Raw genomic sequence first — 22,430 nt, 5'->3', positions numbered from 1 at the left:
CTGGTGACAGCGCCGGGTGCTGCATTTTAGCCTACATAGCTCGGGTTTGTTCGGGGAACAGGAGGGGAATCTGCAGGGAGGTGATGGCAATGGGCAAATCCTGCTCCTCTCTGTGAGGCCAGAGTGTACAAAGAGCACAAATAGCCCCCTCTGCTGTTGTCCCTTTGCAGGGGGGTGTTCTCCCTTTGCCGGGATCCACGATGTGTGTGTTGGATTGTTTATCCCTCTGTCCCTGCGCTGTGAGGACACACTCGCTGTGCCTCATCCCCATGGGGTGGCTGGGTGAGCAGAGAGGCAGAGATCTGGCTTTTCACAGCATGAATGATGCACCAAGTCCTGCCTGGGCTGCTGTGTCAGTGGGGGGATTTACTCTTCTCCTCCCCACTCCCCCTTCCGTGTAATCCACTTAATCCCCTGGCGACAGGGCTCGGTTTCTGTCAGCTCTGCAGAGCCAGCGTTGCTAACGGCCAAGCTGCCTCCCCCTGCCTTGCAACAACAAAAGCACCAGCCAGAGAGGGCTTTGCTACCTCCAGCAATGATCCTGCAGAGCAGAACAAACACAGCTCGATTTACTGGGCATCCAGGTCTTCCTCTCAGCTCTGCCACTCTAAAAACAAAACCTCTTGTGTATGCATGGATTTAACAAATATGGATAAACCTCGGTGGTTTTCTTACTGAAGGCAACTTTAGGAGCTGCTGGATCACACTGTGGGCTCAGTTCAGCTGTCACACTGCCCTGGAGGGGATCTGGGAGTGTTGGAGGGTGGACGGAGTTGGGGAGTTGGAATCTGTTGTTTCAGCCATGCACTGGATCTTGACTCTGCCCTGGGCCCTCGAGGCTGTTGCAGAGCAGTGGTTGAAGGAAATAAGTGCCAAGGTTGATGTTGTGGCAATATTTTTCTGAGTTCCTGATGTCTCAGGGTCCAGGGGTGGGTGTACCTCTGGTTCCAGCTCCTGAGCCCTGTCTGTGAAGGGCTTGGTATGTGTCTGAGGGTGGAGTGGCTTGATGCCCACCAGAACTCCCTGCCACCCTCAGACAGTGCCTGTGATTTCTCACATTCTCCCTGACTGCCTGACAGGGGACTGACTAGAGGAAAACTAAACCCACAGCAGCCCTGCTCTGTGTCCTGTGTCAACAGCCTGAGATAACCACTTGCTGTGGAACTGGAATCCCTTAGAGCCTGCCCTAAATGACCTTATTTACAGGATATCTTCCTACAGAACCTCTCCTGTCCCAAGGAGGGGTGGGTTGGCAGCAGGTGCTCCTGCTGGCTCAAGCACTGCCCATTGGGTCTAGAGGGGTCCAGTGGCAGCAGAGCAGGTGGTGTGTGATTCCCTGGGTGGTGGCTTCTCTCTCCCAGATCACACATTCCTAGGTAACAGCCTCTCAGCCTGTCCCATGAACGCTTCATTCTTGTTTCCACAGGGGTCCTGACAGCTGGAGAGCACAACTTTCCCTTCCAGTTCCTGCTGCCAGGTAAGATGCAGAAAAGTGGCTGAAGGCCCTTCACTGTAAGCCTTGGATTTTGCATATACTTCCAGTTCAGAATCTGGCCTGGCTCAGCCTTATGACCTCTTCTTTCTCTCTCAACTCCAGCTTCTGCTCCTACATCATTTGAAGGCCCTTTTGGCAAGGTCCTGCATCAGGTGAAAGCTGTGATAGACACACCTCGCTTCTCCAAGGACTACAAATGCAACAAGATCTTCTACGTTCTCTGCCCTCTCAACCTGAACGACATCCCTGACATCGAGGTAAGGACGAGGAGGGCATGGCTGGAAATGCCAACACTCAGCACTTGTCCTTGTCCTGCTGTCTGAGGAGTCACTGAGTGGCTGGACAGCTCTGACTGCGTGCTGTGACTATGCAAGAGCAGGACAAGGACTCCTCTCCTGCCTTGCTGTCAGTGCCTACTCCAGGTGATTTCTGACCCTTGTGTGTGTTGCTCTGAAAGGTTTATCTGAACTTTCAGCATGCAGAGAAACATGTTGGGCAACAGCTTCAGGTGCTTGGAGGCACTTGGGTTTGGGGAACTTGCTTTGGAGGGGAAAGCAACTAATAGGACAGTAGAACTGTGGGGCTGGAGAAGTGAGACCTGTTGTCTGTGGCATTGCCATGTTGCCGGTTCTTTGCATCCTCTTAGATGCAAATATTTCTGCTTGCTTGTTGTGAATCTCTTGAGTGTTTTCCTGGAGGCTCTCTGACTCTCTTGAGCCAACACCTCTGTCTGTGCCATCCTGCAGCAGCCCAACACCATGTCCATCACCAAGAAGTTCAACTACAAGCTTGTGAAAAGTGGCAACATCATCCTGACAGCCACGTCTGACCTGAAGGGCTACATCGTGGGCCAGGCCATCCAGCTCCGCACGGACATCGAGAACAAATCTGGCCGCGACACCGGCGCTGTGGTGGCCAGTCTGCTCCAGGTGGGTGCCCATGGGGCCATCCTCTGCCTTGTGCTGCTGCTCCACCCCAGGGAGGCCTCTGTGAAACTGGGGCAGCCAAATCCCCACCTCTGGTCCCCTCTGCCTTCCTGGGGAAAGAGGATCTAGAACTTGTCTTGCTTATCCCTGCTGAGTCTGTCACACAACAAGGGTATTCCTGGAATATGCCTCTTATGTCTGTGCTTGTGCTTATTTGACAAAGCAGTTGGGTGGGGTTGTGTCCTGGTTTACATTTGTGGGAGACAGAAGACCACCTGCAGCTCTGAGCCAGCTGTGTTTCTCCTGTCTGTGCAGAAAGTGGCCTACAAATCCAAGCGCTGGATCTACGACCTGAGGACCATCGCCGAGGTGGAAGGCTCAGGGGTGAAAGCCTGGAAACATGCAGAATGGAAGGAGCAGATCCTGGTTCCAGCACTGCCCCAGTCCATTCTGCAGGGCTGCAGCCTCATCCACATTGACTACTACATCCAGGTGAGTTTATTTGGAGAATCCCTGGGCTGGGCCGTGGCTCTGTGCTCCCTCCCAGGCTGAGCACTGTGGTCTGGGTGCTCCAGGCATCAGGTGAATCTTCCCACTGCCATGTATCACGAGGATGCCACTGTTTTCCCTTCTCTTCCAGGTTTCCCTCAAGTCTCCAGAGGTTTCTGTCACTCTCCCCATCTACATTGGAAACATTGCTGTGAACAGGGTCCCGCTGAGCCCCTCCCGCTCCATCCAGCACATCCCATCTGTGGTGGTCCCCAGTGCCCCCCCAGAGGAAGAGGAGGCTGCCAGTGGCTATCACCCCATGGACAATGTCTCCATCCCCACCAAAAGCCATTCCCAGCAGCAGCCCTTCAGCTACGCCCCAGGACTGAGCTTCCAGGAGATTCGGGCGGACTCGGAGCAGACGGGCTCCCCAAACCACCCCACACTCTGCCTGTCCACAGGAGCCACTGTCCCCTACTATGCTGAGGGGAACGTGGTGCCTGTTCCCACAGCCAGCTCTCTCATCCTGCCCCCAGAGTACAGCACGTGGGGATACCCCTATGGTGAGCAGCACTCCTGGGATCAGCAGCTGGGGGGAAACAGCTCCTACCTCAGTCTCTGCTAGCTGTGAACTGCTGGGAATCTGGGGATTCAGTCAGTCTGCTGCAGGCTGCTGTCAGAGGGATTGTGACATCTCTCTGCCTGCTTTAGCCTCTGGAGGAGTCCCCTCTTCCAGCTGTAAAAGCCAGCTGTCCTTCCCACATCCACACCCAGGCCTGCCCTGGGCTCGTCGTGAGAGGATCTCCCTGTTCTTAAAAGAGCTCTCAGCCTCCCACTGATAGAAAAACTTCTTGGCTTGTGGTGAGGCTGGTGGGAGCACAGCCAGGAAAATGATGTCACTGGAATCTTCTGTCTGACTTGGAGTGGGCCTGCAGCTGGTCTGAAGCTGTGGGGGTGGGAGCTGACAAAGTGTCCAGGGCAGTTCGGGGAAATCCCAGCATGCTGGAATCCTGCAGCTGTGCTGGGGTGGCAGGGCCAGCAGTGAGTGTGGGGTTCCTGGGGCTGTGCTGGGTTCCTGGGGCTGTTACAGGGGTGACAAGGCCAGCAGTGTGTGTTGGCACAGTTATACCCAAATCAGCCCCTCTCTTTGCCCTGGGGTAACAGAACACTCCATGTGTTACTTCAGCCCTGGGCTGGGGCACATGGAGCACGAGTGATCTGGAGGTGCTGGAAGACAGGAGGATGCTTAGGAAAGAAAGGGAGGAACAGAACAAGACTGTGAGGTTGTGATTTTCACCTCCATGGGCATCAGGGCAGGGATGGGACTGGCTGGCTCAAACCCTCCAAAGCCCCTGCACCTCAGCTGGGGCCCTGGCAGGGAGTGTGTGTTAGTGGGTTGCTTCACTCTGCCCTGGGTTACACAGACTGGGCTGAAGGGAATCTCCCAAACCCACCATAACCTCTCTCATTCTTCCTTTCCCCCACAGAGGCACCTCCATCCTACGAGCAGAGCTGCAGCAGTGCCAACTCCAGCATCAGCAATGGCAATTAGCCCTCCCCTGCTCCGACCCCGCTGGCACTGCCCGCCCTGGCACCATGGGGCACCCGCCTGTGGCACAGTCTGGTACAGCACAAGGCGTCTTCTTGTCTCTCTGGCTGCTTTGGGGGGGAGCTGCCACATCCCAGCCTGGGCTTCTGAAGTCTCTTTCTGGGGAGGGGGTAAAAAAACCAAAAAGGGCAGCCAGAGCAGCCTGCATGTGTGTAGGAGAGGTCAGGGAACCTGAACAGTCTCCTGCTGCTGCTGGAGAGCTGGATGTGGCCCTGGAGCTCCCCTTGGAGCTCCTCCAAGTGCTGGGGAGCTGGATGTGGCCCTGTGCCCTGGGCCAGCCTGTTCCAGTACTGTAGTCAACACTAACTGCTTTACTATCAAAGCACCTGCGATGCCTTATCTGAAACACTCCTGACTCTGCACAGCCCCACTCTGAGGGAGGGCTGGGCTGTGTGGACTTGCTCTCCTCTTTTAGGGGCTGTGTGCTCTCCTCAAATGGTTTTGACAGCCCTTCCTCCTTGTCCTCAGAGGTCCTAAGGGTAGCAGGAGGTTTCTTGGAGTAAGCAGGTTCAGAAGGTCAGGGACTTTAGAAAAGCCAAAAGCACAAACCCTCGCTGTACCTGAGCTGTGGGGGGAGTGATGGCAGTGTCAGTGGCCATGGGCACAGGGGGGCTTGTGGGGACACTTGCTGAAAAGCCCTGGTGAGCCCTGGGGAAGATCCTGGTGTGGGATGGGGTGTCTTTCTCCCCACAGAGCCCTGTGGGACACAGCCCAGCCTTGCTCACTGCTGGGCCCTGGCACACAGGACAGCAGCACTGCTCACTCTGGAGCAGGGGGACCACACTCCATGTCCCTGCAGGGTGCCCTCTCCTCCCAGGCTGCAGCTGAGTGACCGTCAATCACAAAAGTCTGTCTGATGCTACCTCTGAGCCTGCCCAGGGGCCCTGCCCGTGGGATCCCTCCCCTGTCTGTGGGGCTGTCCCTGGGAGTGGCTGTCCCTGCCAGGGCCCTGTGGTGGCCCTGTGTGTCCCCTGGGCCTGAGCAGAATGTGACAATGAACACAACCCGTGGGGAGCTGCAGCCTCTGCTGCACCTGGCACCTGGGGGAACGAGCTGGGTTTTCTTGCAATTTTTCTTTTGTGCTTTTCCCCCCACACACCTTGTTTAGCTCATTCAGCATTGACTGCCCAAGCTGAGAAACCACAACCACGTCCCTCAGAGCCACAGGTGCCAGCCAGGCTGGAGTTGTGGCCTCCAGACCTTTGGCACCTCAGAGCTGGTCCCCACACGGCCCCAGGCTGGGCAGGCAATACCTGACAGACCTTTAGGAGCATTTCCAGCTGCTGCCTCCTTGCTCAGCCACCTCTGCACACCCTTCAGGCAGCTGGGACAGGCCCTGCTTTGCACTCTTTCTTTGCAAATGCTTTTTTATTTTGGTTTTTTTTAAGCATTGAACTGCTTTAAGGGTAGTGTAGCAAAGGTGCCATTCTGAGCAGTGCTGGCACAAGATGCACCAATGATGATAGAGTGATTGTCATTGTCCCTGAATATATATAAATATATATATATATATGAGATGAAGTTGTTTTTAATGATTGAATTCAGAAATACAAATTTTAATGCTGTATTTAATAAATTATTCTATGAGAAATGCTGTGCTTTTTCATCCATTTCTGATGCTGATCCATGTGCCTGTTCATGCCAAATCAGGAATGCACCTTGCTGATTTCTTACAAAATGAAGTTTTTTTGCTCTCACCAGGAAAGGTGGTGAACTCTGCCAAGGCAGCTTGGGGAAAACAAACACGGTGTGACCTGACCACAGTGCCAGGCTCAAAATTCCCCATGGCTGGAGGGAATTTGGGGCCACAGGCTTGGCTCTGGAGAGAGCAGCCACTGCAGCACTGCTGCTTCCCAGGCCCTGTGTCCCAAAGCCAGGATTTGTCCAAGTGGCCCAGGAGTCCTGGGCAGTGCTCACTGCTGGCAGGGGAGGAGGGGGAGAGCAGCCTCTGCCTTTGGGAGGATGGAGATGGCATAGCCAAGGTCTGGCTGGAAGGGCTGGGGACCACCAGCCCCAGCTCCTAAAGAGCCATTTGGGATAAACTTATGGAAAGTTCTGAAGGAGAGCAACGAGGCTGATGAGGGGCTTAGAACACAAGCCATATGAAGAACGACTGAGGGAGCTGGGGTTGTTCAGCCTGGAGAAAAGGAGACTCAGGGGTGACCTTATCACTCTCTTCAACTTCCTGAAGGGTGGCTGTGGTGAGCTGGGGGCAACAACAGACAGAACAAGAGGACACAGTCTCAAGCTGCGCCAAGGGAGATACAGGCTAGAATTAAGGAGGAAGTATTTTACAGAAAGAGTGGTCAAATACAGGAATCATCTACCCAGGGAGGTGGTAGAGTCACCATCCCTCGAAGAGTTTAAAAAAAGCCTGGATGTGGCACTTGGTGCCATGATCTAGTTGAGGTGTTAGAACATGGGTTGGACTCGATGATCTTAAAGGTCTCTTCCAACCTAGAATTTCTGTGATTCTGTGAAAGTGGAAGAAGGCTCCTCCCCACAATCCCACTTTGGTCATCCCATGGCTGAAGCAGGCAGATGTTGCCTCAATGTTGTCACTGCAGGTAGCCTGGGCTGTGATCTGTGTCTCAGACACAAAGATCCTTCTTCATTCTCTTCTCAGCCTATGCTTCTGCCCAGCTTCCATGGTTCTGGCTCTCCTGTGTTGGGTGCTGCCATGAGCAGCATTCTTCATCCCCAATGGGCCAAAGGCAGGTACAGCTCTTCCCCAGTGCTCTTCCTCTTCCTCCCACATGGCTGAACCTGTCTTGCCTGGCTCAGTCTGCAGCTCCATGGCCTTCCTTGCTGTTGGCTGTGCAAATCCTTGAACCCAAATCCCTTCCACACCCCTGGAAAAATTCCTGTGAGCTGTCAATGCTTCTGGACCTGCTGGGTTGGGCTGCAGGCTCCTGACCCGGGCAGGCTCAGGGAGAGGCAGGAAGGGCTGGGAACGGGACTGGTCTCCCAGCTCCTTCTCCATGCCTGGGGCTGAGCTGCTGCTGATGTGGCCAGCCCATGTTCCTTGGCTGGAAAATGAGATTGCTGTTTGGTTGCTGTGGCCAGAGCCACTGGGCTGTTTTTCCAGACTCCCAGCCAGCAGCTGTCCTCCTTGTTCCACCTTTGGGAATGTTCCACCTTTGTTTGGGACTGGCCCATCCATGGTGGAGGCAGTGGAGGAGGAGCCCCCACCCAGCCCGTGCTGTGCCCTGTCTCTGCAGTGCTCCTGTGCACCTCAGCTTGCTCTCCCCAATTATATTTGCCACAACCTGGTCTTTGGGACCTCCTGCTGTACACTTTGCAAAGCAGGGAGCAAATGGGGACACTCTTGTCTGGTGAGGAGTGTCCATCACCACCAGCTGCTGTGGAGGGAGCAGGAATGGGCTGGAGCTACACCTCAGGGTGGTGTTCATCCTTTTGGGGGCCAGGGCTGCTCCCCAGCCCAGCTGCTGTGCAGGGCCCCTCAGAGCCAGGGTGCAGCAGCCATCAGCCAGGGCTGGCTCTGAGCAGCCTCGTTGTGCAGGAGAATTGACATTACAAGTGACAATCAGTGCTTTGCACCCCTCCTGCCCTGCCTTGGCTGTGCGGGGAAGTGAGGCCTGACCCAAAGAGCCTGGCTGATGTTCTATGGAGCCCTTTGAAATGGGCAGCACTGCAGGATGGAGGGGTTGGTCCGGCTCTCCTTGATCCCCCCTGCAGGGTGGCACTGTCAGCAGGTCCTTGGGGAGGGCTTTGGGTGTGGGGCAAAGCCAGTGTTTGGGTTTGGGGTTGAGTCTGGACTCGCCCTCTCCTGAGAGGATCAACCCCTCTGTCCCCTGTCCACAGCCTCTCTGGTTCCACCTCTTGGGGAGCTCCTTTAGGCCCTTGATCCTCCCTCCCTCCTCTTGCTGAACACTGAAATAAAGAGGAAAAGCCCATTTTTCTGATCACAGCTCTGGGGAAAGAACTTCAGCATGCAGGGATTCATTCTAATTCCTGGCTTTGAAGCAATTGTTTTTGGGCTTGTTTGAAATGGGGAGGGGGAGCAGTGGGGCACGAGAGAAGCTTGTGAGTTAATTGTTTCCAAACTCAGTGTCCAATGGAAAACACCAAAAATAACATCAGTTCTTTTTTTTTTCCCTGCTGCTTTTATGTCCTTCATGGTTTTGTTCTTTTCCTACTCTTCACATATCCCACCTCCATACCTTTGGCTTTTTCAATGTTGTTTGTGTCCTAAACTAAACTCTGCTTTGGCATCTGCTGTCCCACTGCCTGCAGGAGATGGGGAAAGGGGAGTTGGGGGATGCAAAGGCTCTTCTTTCTTTTTGACAATGATTCTTTTTTAGCTTTCCACTGAACTTCCAGGAGTTTTGTAAAAATAAATATTTTCTGCTAGGACGTTTTCCTGTTGAGCCAGCACAAGGCAGGAGATACAGGGTGTTCTAGGCTCCATTTGGGTTTTATTCTATATTTTAAAATATTTGCAACTATCTGCAACAGGAATGTCCCATCCCTCCTCCCCAAGAGAGACTGGCAGGGTAAAACCCACAAAACTTGTGCCCTTTCTTGTACCACTACTCGTGGCTGTAATTCTTTATTCCTGTGGTTCTCTTTACAGATTTTGGGGTTTTATACAACAATTTGTGATGGCTCTGTACAACCTAAGACTTCTGTGCAATTTATAACTGGGTTTTGAAATGTAAACTCGCAGTTTTCCATGTTTACCACGGCTTCTGGGGAGTATTTTTGTCCTGGGTTTTAACCCCCCAAATGTAAAGAACTGGAGAAATGTAAATAAAGATGATCTTTTTTAAGACCAAGGTTGTTTTGCTCTGGGTATGTGATGATCATAAATGATATCTCAGCTGTCTGGATGCTGAGACCTGACGGTGAGAAATGCTTCAGGGCTGTCAGTGGAGGATCCCCACTGGAGCTGGAGCTTGGAGCCTGGTTTAGAGCTGAGGTTAAAGCAAAGCCACGGCTCCTGCAGCTCGGCAGGGGAAGGGCTGGGGTGGGAAGGTGAATCACAGAATCATGGAATATCCTGAGCTGGAAGGGACCCACAAAGATCATCCATCCTAACCCCAGCCTGGGCACCCCTGGCAGCGCTGCCCAAAGGCTCCTGGAGCTCTGGCAGCCTCGGGGCCGTGCCCATTCCCTGGGCAGCCTGGGCAGTGCCAGCACCCTCTGGGGGCAGAACCTTGCCCTGGTTTCCACCCTACAATCCCCCTCGCCTCAGCTCCACGGGCAGGTGCCGCTGGAAGGACGCGGCCGCGGCCGGAGGAAGCTCCGGGCGCTGGGGTTGAGCTCTTCCTGCTGCCCGGAATCCCAGGATGTGCGGCTGCGGCTCCGCTCGCCCGGCTCGGGCGGGAGAGGGCGATGTCCGCCCGGCTGCAGCTCGGCGAGGCTGCTCCGGCTGCCCGGCCCTGCCCCGGCCCTGCCCCGGCTCCCAGCAGCCGCTCCAGGAAAGCAGGGAGCGCTGGCACAGTCCTCGCCCCTCTGCCTTCGCTCAGGATGAGATTGAGGTGGAGGAGAGCGGTGGCCAGTGATGATGGGCTGCAAAAACTCTGTGTGTTCCTGGTTATTTCGGCTTCTTTTGGGAGCTTCTCCCCCCCCCGGTGGCTTGGGGAGGTTTGTCCCAGTGGCCGCTGCGTCCCTGTGTCCATCTGGGGAAGACAGACCCGCAGCAAAGGCTGGAGAGCCCGGGTCTGCTTTGTAGGAGCAGGGATGAAGGCAGGCGATTCCCAACATCCCACGCGGGGCACCCCCAGTGCGGGGTGGGCGATGTTGGCATTCCCAGTACAGGATGGGGCAATGCTGGGTACCTCCAGTACAGGATGGGGTGATGTTGGCACCCTCAGTACAGAATGGGCGATGTTGGCACCCCCAGTATAGGACGGGGCGATGTTGGCACCCCGAGTACAGGATGGGCGATGCTGGGCACCTCCAGTACAGGATGGGGTGATGTTGGCACCTCCAGTGCGGGATGGGAAATGCTGAGCACCCTCAGTGTGAGGTGGGCGATGTCCAGGTTGCCCCCGGCCCCTGCCCGAGCAGAGCTTTCCAGAGGTGTCTCTTCTCTGTGCGGGGAGCAGTCTCCCCATGCCGAGGGGATCCCAGGGAAAGGACACCCGCCCCGCCACCACCCTCCTCCTCCTCCTCAGCCCATCCCATCCCCCGGTTGCGCTGGGACCTCCGGGGCCCCTCCGTGTCCGCACCGAGGGAGGCACCGCAGGGGCCGCGCCGGGGGCTCCGCGGGGGCGCTGCCACGGTCCCGCCGGTGCGCAGGGGTTCTCTGGGGGATTGGTTAATTAATTAATTAATTAATTAATTAATTAATGAGCTGCTGCTGCCAAACTGAGGGAGAGGCTGCTCGGAGGGGCTGGGGCGGGCTGGGGGCGGGTCCCCAGGCCCGGGGACTTTTATTTTGACCGCGGCGCTGCCGGGCGGGCGCTGCCGCCGCTGCCGGGCCGCGCTCCGGGGCCGCCGCCTCCTTCCCTTGCCGGGCCCGCAGCGGCCCCGGGGCTGCTCACGGTGTCCTGGGAGTTCCCTGAGGCTGCTCGCGGTGTCCCGGGGGCTCCCCGGGGCTGCTCGCGGTGTATTGAGGGCTCGCCCGGGGCTCTGAGCGGCTCTGGGAGCCTCTCGGAGCCTCTCGGGGTCCCTGACACAGCCCCGAGTGCCTCCGATCTCCGGCACCGCGGGGGCTGCGAGGTCCGGCCCGGGGTGACAGGAAGGGACACACAGCCCTGGGTGACCGGAGAGACACTCAGGGTGACCGGGAGGGACACTCAGGGTGACCGGAGGGATACACAGCTCGGGGGGGCCCCGCTGGGGACGCTCCTGTGGAGCTCAGCGCTGTCCCAGCCTGTCCCACAGCCTGGGGCACCGCGGCGTGAGGGCAGCGGGGGCAGCGGTCAGTCAGGGTCAGTCAGTGCATCGTGACAGCGACAGCCCCGGGGCTGGCACAGCTGTGCCAGGAGTGCCCGGGGGCTGCAGCTGTGGGATGGGAGCGGGATAAGCCCGGCTGTGCCCCGCACCCGGCCAGGGCTCCCCACGGAGCTGCCCTCAAGGGGAGGGGACCCACCAGGATCCCCCAGCCCCCCCAGCCTGGGCACCCCTGGCAGCACTGCCCAAAGGCTCCTGGAGCTCTGGCAGCCTCGGGGCCGTGCCCATTCCCTGGGCAGCCTGGGCAGTGCCAGCACCCTCTGGGGGCAGAGCCTTGCCCTGAGCTCCAGCCTGAGCTGCCCTGGCCCAGCCCCAGCCGTGCCCTGGCTCCTGTCCCTGGCCCAGAGCAGAGATGGGAGCTGCCCCTCGGGAGAAGCAGAACAGAAATGTCCATTTGTCCGCTCACAGGAGCGAGGTGTCAGCTGGGGTCTACAGGAGTGCAGCCTGAGGACCAAGGGATGGGATCTGTCCCTCCAGAGAGCAGATAATAAATGTGTAAATTGACTTCAGAGCACTCAAAGGCTCCTGTTTTCCCCAAGAAACACGGATTGCCCTGTCCAGACGGCTGGTGCAGCAGTACCTGCCCACCCCTGTGTCTCCCTGGGGCAGGTGTCACTTCCTCAGAATGGTCTCTGATGCAGCTGTGGGGCCAAGGAAGCCTTGCAGGTGTTTATCTCCTCCCCTTGTGCTATTTTCTGCTTTAGTGGAGAGCTGTAAAAGGGATAATTGTTTTACAATCATGGGTTTAGGGCCTGGGCACGGGGAGGGACCCTGAGGGGTTTGGGAGGGTTGGAGCTGTTGTGGTTGCTTGAGATGTGGGAAAGGCAGGGAGGAGGCTGAAGGGACCCCTCTTGGGGCAGAGCCAGGGCGAGCTGCTCCCTCTGCCCCATCCCTGTCTTCAGGGGGCACAGACACCGTAAACCTCGCACAAACTGGCCTGAAATGACACAAAAGTGGGAGAAGCTGAAAAATGAGGTGATTTTCAACCTTTTGGCAGGAAAGACAGAGGGACTTTTTGACGCTTTCTGCGATTTTTGCAGGGATTTTATTTTATGTAGGTTTCTGGGCAAGCTGCGCTGCTGAAAGTTTGCGGAGCTCACGATGCGCTCAGCTGGGAGCGGGGCCGCTCTTCCCCCTCAGTCTGCGGTGTGCGGAGGACTCGGGGGTCTGGGCGGGATCAGTGAGGAGCCGCGGTTTGTGGGGGCGGTGCGGGGAGCTCGGGGTCCGTCCCAGCCCAGCGCTGTCCCTGTGTCACGGCAGCGCCATCCCCGCTCCGTCCGTACGGCACCTCCCGACGGGCGCCGCCATGACACCGTACGGACAGCGGGGCCCTGGGGGCCGCCATGCTGCCGCGCGCATGCGCAGTGCGCGGCAGAGAGTCTCCATTGAGAAGAATGAGGGGCAAGGGGCGGAGCCAAGGCGCGAGGAGCCGCCGGGGGGGCGGGGCTGCGCTCCGGGGCTCCGGCCATGGCCACAGTGGATGCCGAGGTGAGTGAGAGCGGCGGCGTCCATCTACCCGGGCGGGGGGAAGGAAGATGGGGGAGCGTGGAGTGGTATCGCCCAGGGCCAGGCGGGTTCTGTCGGAGGCCGGGAGGGGGGCCGTGCCCCCGCCGCCCCATGGTTCAGTCCAACTCCTCTGAGGGGAAGAATGTGGGAGCTGCTGCCATTGTGTGTAGGGGGGCCCGGGACTCTGTATAAGTTACACCCCTCCACGGTGAGTCAGTGGTATGTGCCATACAGATTCCGGGGCTCCCCCCAATGGGAGCGAGTGCGTGTGGCGGAGGCGGGAGGGGGGAGCGGCGGGGCCGCCATCCATGTTCCGGGGCCGCCCCATGCGGCGGGGCGGTGCTGGCGCGGCTCCATCCAGAGTCCGGGGCCCGGCCGGGCGCGGCGGCGGCGGCGGCGGGCGGGCCGGTGCTATGAGCCATGCAGGGTCCGGGGCGGCGGCGGGCGGGAGCCATGCAGGGTCCGGGGCCGCGGGCGGGAGGAGCCCCTGAGGGAGCCGGGGCTGCGCGTCCCGGGGGAGCCCGGCCGGGAGTTGGTGCTGCCGGCGCTGCCGCCGCGGTGACACGGGGACAGCGCAGCGCTGCCGTGCCTCCCCGGAGCCGCGCCGGGCATGTGCAATCAGCCATGGAACGGTTCGGGCTGGAAGGCACCCGAGGGTCCAGCGGCACCCCTGCCGTGCCAGGGGCACCTCCCGCTAACCCCGGCTGCTCCAAGCTCGTCCAGCCTGGCCCGGGACGCTGCAGGGATCCTGGAGCAGCCGCAGCATTGCAGGGATCCCGCAGAGGCCCCGTCACCCGCCGGGCTCGGGGGGACACGGCCCCGCATCCCCCAGAACGGGCACTGCCGTGGGTGGCGGCAGCCGGGCTGTGACCGTGCCCGGGGTGTGAGAACACACGGGGCTGCAGCACCGCTCTGTGTGCGGCCCAGCCCGGCTGTGCACAGAGTGTAAACTTGTCACAGTCTGTGCCCTCAGGTGAGCGCTGCCGAGCAGCTGGGCTGGGCTGGCTACTGAGCCTTGGTGCACTGAGAGAGCCACCAGGTAATGACACCGGTGTGCAGTGTTGTACAGAGGCTGTCACACAGGTGTGCATCATACACAGGCTGTCATACAGGTGTACACTGGTGTATGGACTGTAATACTGGTGTGCAGCTGTACAGAGACTGCCATACAGGTGTGCATCATACACAGACTGTGATACAGGTGTGCTGTGTTGTACAGAGGCTGGCATACAGGTGTGCATCATACACAGACTGTAATGCAGATGATAGTGGTCTTACACGTGTGCATGTTGTAAGAGGGTCTACGGGTACATCATACACAGATGTATGCTGTCTCAGTGTGTCGTCACAGGGTGCATGTTGTACAGGCTGTCATGCAGGTGTGCATCATATACCCTGTCATACAGATGTACACTGGTGTATGGACTGTAATACTGGTGTGCAGCTGTACAGAGGCTGTCATACAGGTGTGCATCATACACAGACTGTCATACAGATGTACACTTGTGTATGGACTGTAATACAGGTGTACTGTTGTGCAGAGACTGTCATACAGGTGTGCATTCGTGCACAGGTCAACATTTGTACACAGACTGTAATACAGATGTGCAATGTATACAGGCTGTGATCCAGGTGTGCATCGTTCTCAGACTGTCCTACAGGTGTGCAGTGTACACAGACTGTCATACAGGTGTACTGTTGTACAGAGGCTGTCATACAGGTGTGCATCATTCACAGGCTGTCATACAGATGTACAGAGACTGTCATACAGGTGTGCACTGTGCACAGGTTGTAACACAGGTGTACATTTGCACACAGACCATAATACAGATGTGCACTGAACACAGTAATACAGGTGTACAGTTGTACATAGGCTGTAATACAGGTGTGCATGTACGTACAGGCTGTCATACAGGTGTGCATCATTGTCAGACTGTCAGATAGGTGTGCACTCATGTATGGACTGTAATACAGGTGTGCTGTTGTGCAGAGACTGTCATGCAGGTGTCACTGTGCATAGATTATTACAGGTGTGCACTGTACACAGACTAATACAGGTGTACAGTTGTACATAGGCTATAATACAGGTGTGCATCATTGTTAGGCTGTCATACAGGTGTGCACTGTACACAGACTGTGATCCAGCTGTGCATCATGCACAGACTGTGATCCAGGTGCACACTCGTGTACAGACCCACTGCAGATTGTGCCCACAGCCAGGTGTGGTCACTGTCTGTGCCCCCCAGGTGTGCCAGGCTGGCTCTGCCTTTCCCAGCTCTCTCTCTGCAGTGCCTCAGTGGCAGGGCTGTGCTCTGGCCCAGGTGAGGTTTGTGTCACAGTCACACAGGTAACACTGGCAGTGCTTTGCAAGTGCTGCAGACAGCTTGGATTTACTCCTCAGGCAGGATCCCCATCATTGTTGGAAGATTGTCCAACACTTCCTTCATGTTTTGTGTTCCATCCCCATTGGCCTGATCCTGCTGCCTTTCCCTGATGTTTTGCAGAGGATGAGTTAATTTTCCCCTGTGACAGAGGAATCAGGCCTTGAGTGCCTCTGTAACTCTGTGGTCCAGTTTTGCTTCCAGGAGAGTGGCAGGGCTGTAAGTGGGGCAGGAGCTGGCTCATAGCTCATCAACTCCTCCTGCACAGGTCAGTCCTGACCCTGCAGACACACAGGTTTTATTTTGGGAAGCATCTCCAGGGGCCCTGGCTGGGTCTGCCCTGTGAGCAGAGCATTAAGAACCCTGCTCTCAGTCAGGCACAGCATCCCCAGATGTTGCTGTGGATTATGGGGAGGGAACAGTGACTCATTTGCAGTTTAATTCCTCCCCTCCCCCATGAACTCAGTTCTGTCTGAGGCCACATCTTGCTTATACCCCTCTGAGGCCACAGGGGAGGAAGTTGGTGTAACTCAGGCTGGAATGTGGGGACTGGAGGAGAAGCTCTTTGCTTCCCCAGTGCTGCTGTGGGAGAGCAAGCAAAAACATCCCACATTCTGCCAAGTGCAAGATGGAATGGTTTCACTTGGTTCAGAGAGGTGCAGAGGTGTTTTTGGGAGGAGATCCTTGCTCCCAGCAGAGAGCTGGGAGGCAGTGGGCAGGTTGGGGAGGTGATGTCTGTGTGTCTGCAGGGAGTGCCCAGCCAACTCTGCTGGCAGGCATTGAACTCCAGACAAAAACTCCCAGTCTAGAACAGCTGCTTGCCAGATCTTAGTGCTGATGGCTGAGGGAGGATCTCTTTGAACACCAAGTTCTTGCTAAATCCTGTGAACTTCAGTTGTTGTTTTTCTCTTCTGTTACCTGTCCCAGGTGATCTCTGTGCTGGGGAATGGCTGTGGTGCAGTAACCTCGAGGCTGCAGAAAGATCTGACTTTGCTGTTGGATTTCTTCAGTAGATATCTTATATCCAGTCCAGTTTGGGGTTGTTATGTGCTTCAGACCTACTGCACTAAAGTTCAAACTTTAAGGAATTGAGATTTGAGGAACTGAGCCTCACTCAGCCAGCATGTATGAGGTGCACGTTCATCAGATTTGATGCTGCTCCTCCGGTTTGCACCAGTTTGCTGGAGAGCTGCCCCTGTGTTTGTGTGCTTCCCAAAATACTTGTTTGGTGCAGGTTTGGAGTTCAGGCCGTGCTGTTTTTCCTGGGGCCCGTGGTGACCTGGGGAGGCTGGTGCAGGAAGCGAGGTGTGTGTGTGGCTTTGAGTGAAGTGGTTCCCTCAGAAGTCACGCTGCATTTTTCATCTCTTTTTTTCCCTTCTGTCTGTTCGGATCTGTAAAATCTCCTCTTCTGGAGGTGCAGCTTTGATCTCTAAAGCGACGAGAGAGAGAAGAGCAGGCAGAATTCCTGGCTGGGGATCTGGGATGGGCTCAGCACCAGCAGCTCCCCAGGCTGGATCTGGGATGGGCTCAGCACCAGCAGCTCCTCATGCTGGGGATGGATTTGGGATTCTGGGGTGGGCTCAGCACCAGCAGCTCCCCAGGCTGGGCTGAGCAGTTCTCAGGTCAGGGTGATGCTGAGGCTTCTCCCTGGCTCTGATCTCACCTCTCATCCCCTGCAGCCGGTGCTGGGAGCTCCCTGAGCCCCCTGCCAGCTCAGTCACCTCCCCACAGCATCAAGGGCCAACATTTCCCTGCTGTGCCTGGAGAGAGGCTCCTGCAGCAGGTGCTGAGAGCAGGAGGGATCCCTGGAGCAGGGAGGGCAGAGCTGCAGATTCCCACTGTGTGTCTGCCACGTGTGGCACCATCCAGCTCTGCTCCCAGGCCTGCCCTCCCTCATTCCCTCCTGGCAGCCAGGAGAGGCCTCTGTGGTTTTTATTCACATTTCGGTCACTCATCTCAGGCAGACCTGGTGTGTTTTAAAGACCAGCACTCCCCCTCAGAGCTGTGTCCTGCAGGGCAGCTGCTTCCCCAGGAATCCCTGAGGTGTGTTCACAGCACACTGAGCACACACAGCACACCTGTGCTCACTTGTGTTGCATTTCTCCAGGGGCACCAGGTTAATGCATTTTAACTGTGTCTTTGGGCAGAAAAAGAAATGTTTGTTTTGGTTTTTTTCCCTCTGTCACTCATAAGGAGGTTTTAGAACTTTTCTGAAGTAGGGAGTTTACTTTGTTAACAAGATAATAATTACACACAGCCCTGGCCCTGGTGAAGTCTTATCCTGTGTCAAATAGGTGCCAACTTTTATTTTTTCCATGAATTCTCACATGTTGTGGGCTGGCAAAGGCCTGTGGAGAACTCATCCTTTTCTTCCACCTAGAGAAACTTTAAATAATAACAGAATGAGCAAATAGGACTGGTGAAGCTTTAAGAAAGCCTTAGAAGTGCCCTTCAGCTGTGCTAAGCTGATGTGACTGAGCCAATGTGACTGAAGAGAGCATCTGAAGAACATTTTGTCAGTCAAGGCAGAATCAAAGGCCTGGGTTATACTTTAAATAAACTCTTCCAATATAATTATGCTGGCTGGAGAGAATGATTTTTCATTTCTTCTTGCTGAAATAGTAATAAAAGTCCTTGCTGTGGATGCAGCTTTATTAGTTTAGAGGTGATCCCAGACCAAGGTGCCTCATTTTTTGCTTTTCAAAGCAGAGCCTTGGTCTCCATTTGAGGAGTTTTGCCCACATAGTTCTCTGTCCATGAATACAAAGGAATTGCTCTGCCACTGCTGTGTCAGCAGAAGGAGGGAGAGATGCAATTACCAGCAAAAAGCCCAACAGCAATGAGGAGAAGAAGCAGCTCCTCCATGGGGGAGCCTGTTGGAGTCTCTGGAGCTGGGCACAGACATCCCTGGGCTGGTGCTGGGCCCTGGGTGTCCCATTGCCAGTGGGCACCAGGGCAGCTGTACTGGGCTGATCTGCAGTGCCAGTCTGAGCCTTGCTCTTTGTCAGCTTGCCTGGCCTCTGCTCCTTCCCCTCTACACTCCAGAAATGCTCTTCCCTGTGGGAAATGGATTCATGGAAAATTCTCAACACCTGGCAGAGAGCTCACATAATGTGCAAACCTTAAGGTAAGAAATGCTGAAATTTAGTATAAATCAATTTCTCACACTTTCCCTCTCGCCAAGTGCTGGTTTGGGCCACAGCACCCCAGAGAAGGAGGAGGTGAGAGGAAATTGTGTTTTGTGAGAGGTTCGAGGAGTCTGTTTGGGTGCTTCAGGACACATTTTGGAGAGTTCTCTCTTCCTGGCTGCCAAAGGTCAGCACGGAGCTGAGGCAGCTGTGTGTGGATCAGGAGGAGCAGGGAGCAGGGCTGGGAGTCTGTGCTCCCTTGATGTGGGGCTGTGTGGGCAGGGACAGCCCATTGCTGATGGCTGGAGTCTGCTTGAAGTGGTGAAGTGAATCCAGCAGGGAATGAAGAGTTTGGTGTGGCCCTCCTAGCTCTGGGCAGTTCCTAAACCCAGAATAAACCATGCTTGGAAGAACTCTCAGTGTGGTATTGCTGTGTCTAAAATAGAAAAGCTTCTCAAAGCTTTCCTGCTTTTAAGTAAAACTTTGTAGCACAGAAAGTATCAAGCACATCCAGCACATCCTCTTTTCAAGTAGGAAATGTTGCTCCAAGAGGATTCCTGTTTCCTTAATGCCCAGCACAATCCCCACCATTGTTTTTTTGCCATTTGCTCCTGTCTCAGCCTGGATTTCTGTTTGGGATGGTTCAAAGCTGCTGCCTGACTGATGGCACAGGCAAATCCTGAGCCCACCTGAGCTGTCTGGGTGTACCAGGGGCTGGCTTGGGGGTGGGGATGGGCTATTCCATATTAATCCATCCTTTTCAGTGGCTCCTTCTGGCAGGAGAGCTCTCTGAGGCAGTGTCAGCTCAGGACAGGGAGATGCTGAGTGGCAGAGCAGAAAATTCAGGTCCACTTCTGTTTGCATAAGGCTGAGCATCCTGCAGAGCCAGCACATAGACAGGGAGGAAATTTGCAGGTGGTGCAGCTGGGGAGGAAGTAAATATGGAGCAGGATAACCAGGCTGACATGGATAAACCCAAAATAAAGCCAGGTAAGTGACTGAGCGTTCCAGGGAAATGTGAAATTCTGCGAACAGGGATAAAAATAATGACAGTGATTATAAATCCTGGGGTCAGCTGGGCCAGAACCTGCTCCAGAAGGTGCTGTGAGCTCAGTGCAGCATTTACAGCAGCAGCAGGACTGGGGAGCTGAGCTGGGTGGGGATCAGAGGTGCCCAGAGATGGCTCAGATCCATTCCCTGTGCCAGTCCAGGAGCCCTGGGATGCTGCAGCAGCACTGCCTGCCCCTGCTGCCCTTGCTGGTGGAAATGAATGAGGAGTTTATTGCTTCTGGGGCAGCCAGGAGGGGCCTGGTGGGCTGAGCCATCCCCAGAGAAGGGAGCAGGGCAGGAGGGCACCTCTGTGCAGAGGGAATGGCAGTGCAGGTGTCTGAGCTGCTGGGACCTTGATTAGGGTAAAAGTTCAGAGTGCTGCTCCAGGCTTTTAATTAATTTGGAACTCAAGTGCAGATGTGGACAGAAGGATTTGAGCATGTTGTCTTGAAAAAGGGAGCCCTGGTCTCCCCAGGCTCCTGGCCATGACCTGCAGGTGCATTTGAGTACAGCCCTGAGAGCAATGAAATCCATATTTCACTCCTTCTTTTCATTTTTAAGCATCAGCTCCTGTTTTCTTGAGAATCTGAGCTACCTTCTTTCTCTCCAGTTGCACATTTCCAATCCTTGCAGTTTCAGAGGAAGTTTTAATAGGTAATTTCTCCCACAGGCTCAAAGCCAGAAGGCAAATTACCCCAATGCTTTATCCAACTTCACTGGGAATTGGGGATGTTTCATACTGCTGACCCAGAGCATTCAGAAGCTCTGCTTCTCTCAAAAATCATAATATTGTTTCAAGAAGTGGGAAATTAAACATGCACATGGTAGAAGACTTAGAAAGGATTAATGGGTTTCAAAATTACATGCTTCATCCAGCTGCTGATTTGGGAATTGAAAGTATGCCTGTTGCAGAATTGGGAGGGAGGTACTGAAACGTGGTGTTCCTCAGCATCCAGTGAATGCAAATGTCCCAAATCTGTGATTCCAAAGCCTTGCCCAATTGCCAGACTGACTCCAGGTTTGATGCTGGGTTAGCCCAGCCCAGGTGGGAGCAGCTGGGTGGAAAAACCCTCTGTATATTTTATTTTGTTTTCCCTGCAGTTTAATTTGTCCTCTCTTGATTATATCAACTCCTGGGGTGTCACCCAAGGCACGTTTTTAGGCTGCTTTGACTGAAGTTCATTCCCTGTGTGGAGGCACATGGAAGGGACTCATGGAAGGTGCTGGAAGCTCCTCTTGGCTCCTCCTGCCTTGTGAGGAGGATTTGGGATCTGATTTGGGGCAGCACCTCCAGCCTGGAGGTCACTGGGACCTGCACTAAATAGGAGATGGCTGTTGGAGTCACTTGCATTTTTGGGACCTGGGAAATTATCTTCTTTTTTTTGGTGCATTTCATGTGTCCATTGAGGTTGGCAGCAAATTTACAGCCTGTCAAGTGTGGGTTTGGAAGTGTAAAATAGAGAATATTTGTATTTGGGAGATGAAAGCATTAACAATGGGCTGGGAGCTGGTTTGTGTGGTTCCATGTAGGATCCTGCCAGTTTGCACAAAAACCTCCAGATTATGAGAATCTAAAAGATGAGTCTGAATATTTTATTAATTGAAGAGTATTATTAATATTTGATGGCTTAAATCAACACCCAGAAGGCTGTGCTGAACTGGTAACCAAGACATGAGGTGCCTTTAATTGCAAACTTGTTTGTAATGGCTTTTGTGGGCTCTGTGTTTTAAGTGTTAAGGGTCTGTGAGTCCCATACATTTGAAATCCTTTTGTTCTTTGGATTAGGAAGGGTGTTCTTTAATTTTGCTGGGCTGGATTCAGACTGATGCTTTAATGCCTTCTTAATATGCAAAGGTGATTGTTTGTGAGGTGTCCTGTCGGGCCTGGAGGTGACATCTGGAATATTTAATCCTTTTTGCCACACTCTGAGGACAAACAAGGACTGTTCCTTTAAAGATGGCCCTGGATGAGCTGGAATATTTCCTCTTGCTGTGGTGCCAGCTCCTGGAGCTCCATGTGTGGAGAGGTGAGGTGAAGGTCCTGCCTGTGCTTTAGTGCCATCCCCCTGCAGCAGGGAGGTGCCACCAGTGAGCAGACAGACAAACTGCAGCTCTGTCTGCTTTGAATCTGGGAATTCACAGCGCCAGGAGCTGCCGGCGTGCAGCGTTGGGAAAGGCCAGCGAGGGGGGATCATATTCTGTCTTTTATTTCCACTCGGGTTTCTAGGAGCTGCAAGTTGTATTTCTCATGGGTTTTTTTCAAGATTTTAAAAAGATTTCTGCCACACACAGTGAGCTCCATGCCTATCTCGCACTTCTTCTGGGTTTTTATTGTGAGTTTTGTTGTTTCCTTCCCTGTAGAATGTGCCCTTTGTGCTGGTGATCTGGTTATGTTCTTGTGTTTCCAGGAGTTTGCCTTTGATAAGAGCACGTTGGTATTAATCATTTATGGCTTTTATTAAAACCTTACTGGTTTGATGTTTTCTCAGCCTTCCAGACTGCCCTCACAGAGGCTGCTTTATAGACATCATTTATCTCCTGCCCCTGGCTGACAGCAGCCCCAAATTTTCCCTCCTCCTGCAGATGCTGGTGCTTTGTGCAGGGAGGACGTGCACGTTGTGTGGCTGTTGCTGCTGGGATTGTGACTCGTGTGTGGGCTGGAATTGGGCTTTGAGGCTGTGTCAGTGACATGGGACACATGGATTGTCCCCATCCCCATCCCTTCCCATCCCATTCCCATCCCATCCCCAGTGGCTCAGGTACGGACCTGGTGTGACCCCAGGGCTGTGCAAGAGGAGGAGGAAGGGCAGGAGATGATGAGGAATGAGGCTCATCTCTCAGGTCTGGGCCTTGGCCAGTTTCCCCAGCCAGTTTGCCTTTCTCCACCGGGCCTTTGTTCCCAGCCATGCTTCCCATGAAAGG

At 54.9% G+C, this 22,430-nt stretch overlaps 2 protein-coding genes across 2 annotated transcripts in view; both read left to right on the top strand.

The window, feature by feature from the left end:
* Positions 1–9,309, top strand: part of ARRDC1 (arrestin domain containing 1) — a 40,455-nt gene extending 31,146 nt beyond the window's left edge. Inside the window, exons 3-8 of the mRNA XM_064727742.1 lie at positions 1,427–1,477; positions 1,598–1,752; positions 2,242–2,424; positions 2,737–2,913; positions 3,062–3,473; positions 4,398–9,309. Coding sequence (XP_064583812.1) covers positions 1,427–1,477; positions 1,598–1,752; positions 2,242–2,424; positions 2,737–2,913; positions 3,062–3,473; positions 4,398–4,462 — 1,043 coding nt within the window. The 3' untranslated portion in view covers positions 4,463–9,309. The remainder of the gene's footprint in view (positions 1–1,426; positions 1,478–1,597; positions 1,753–2,241; positions 2,425–2,736; positions 2,914–3,061; positions 3,474–4,397) is intronic.
* Positions 9,310–12,888: 3,579 nt separating this feature from the next.
* The window catches only part of EHMT1 (euchromatic histone lysine methyltransferase 1), a 123,691-nt gene continuing 114,149 nt past the window's right edge, over positions 12,889–22,430 (top strand). The window contains exon 1 of the mRNA XM_064727575.1: positions 12,889–12,931. Within this exon, the coding sequence (XP_064583645.1) occupies positions 12,911–12,931 (21 nt within the window). The 5' untranslated portion in view covers positions 12,889–12,910. The remainder of the gene's footprint in view (positions 12,932–22,430) is intronic.

Source organism: Zonotrichia leucophrys, chromosome 17 (assembly GCF_028769735.1).
Source record: "Zonotrichia leucophrys gambelii isolate GWCS_2022_RI chromosome 17, RI_Zleu_2.0, whole genome shotgun sequence".
NCBI classification, from domain to species: domain Eukaryota; kingdom Metazoa; phylum Chordata; class Aves; order Passeriformes; family Passerellidae; genus Zonotrichia; species Zonotrichia leucophrys.
This window is presented reverse-complemented; position numbering and strand designations above follow the sequence as displayed.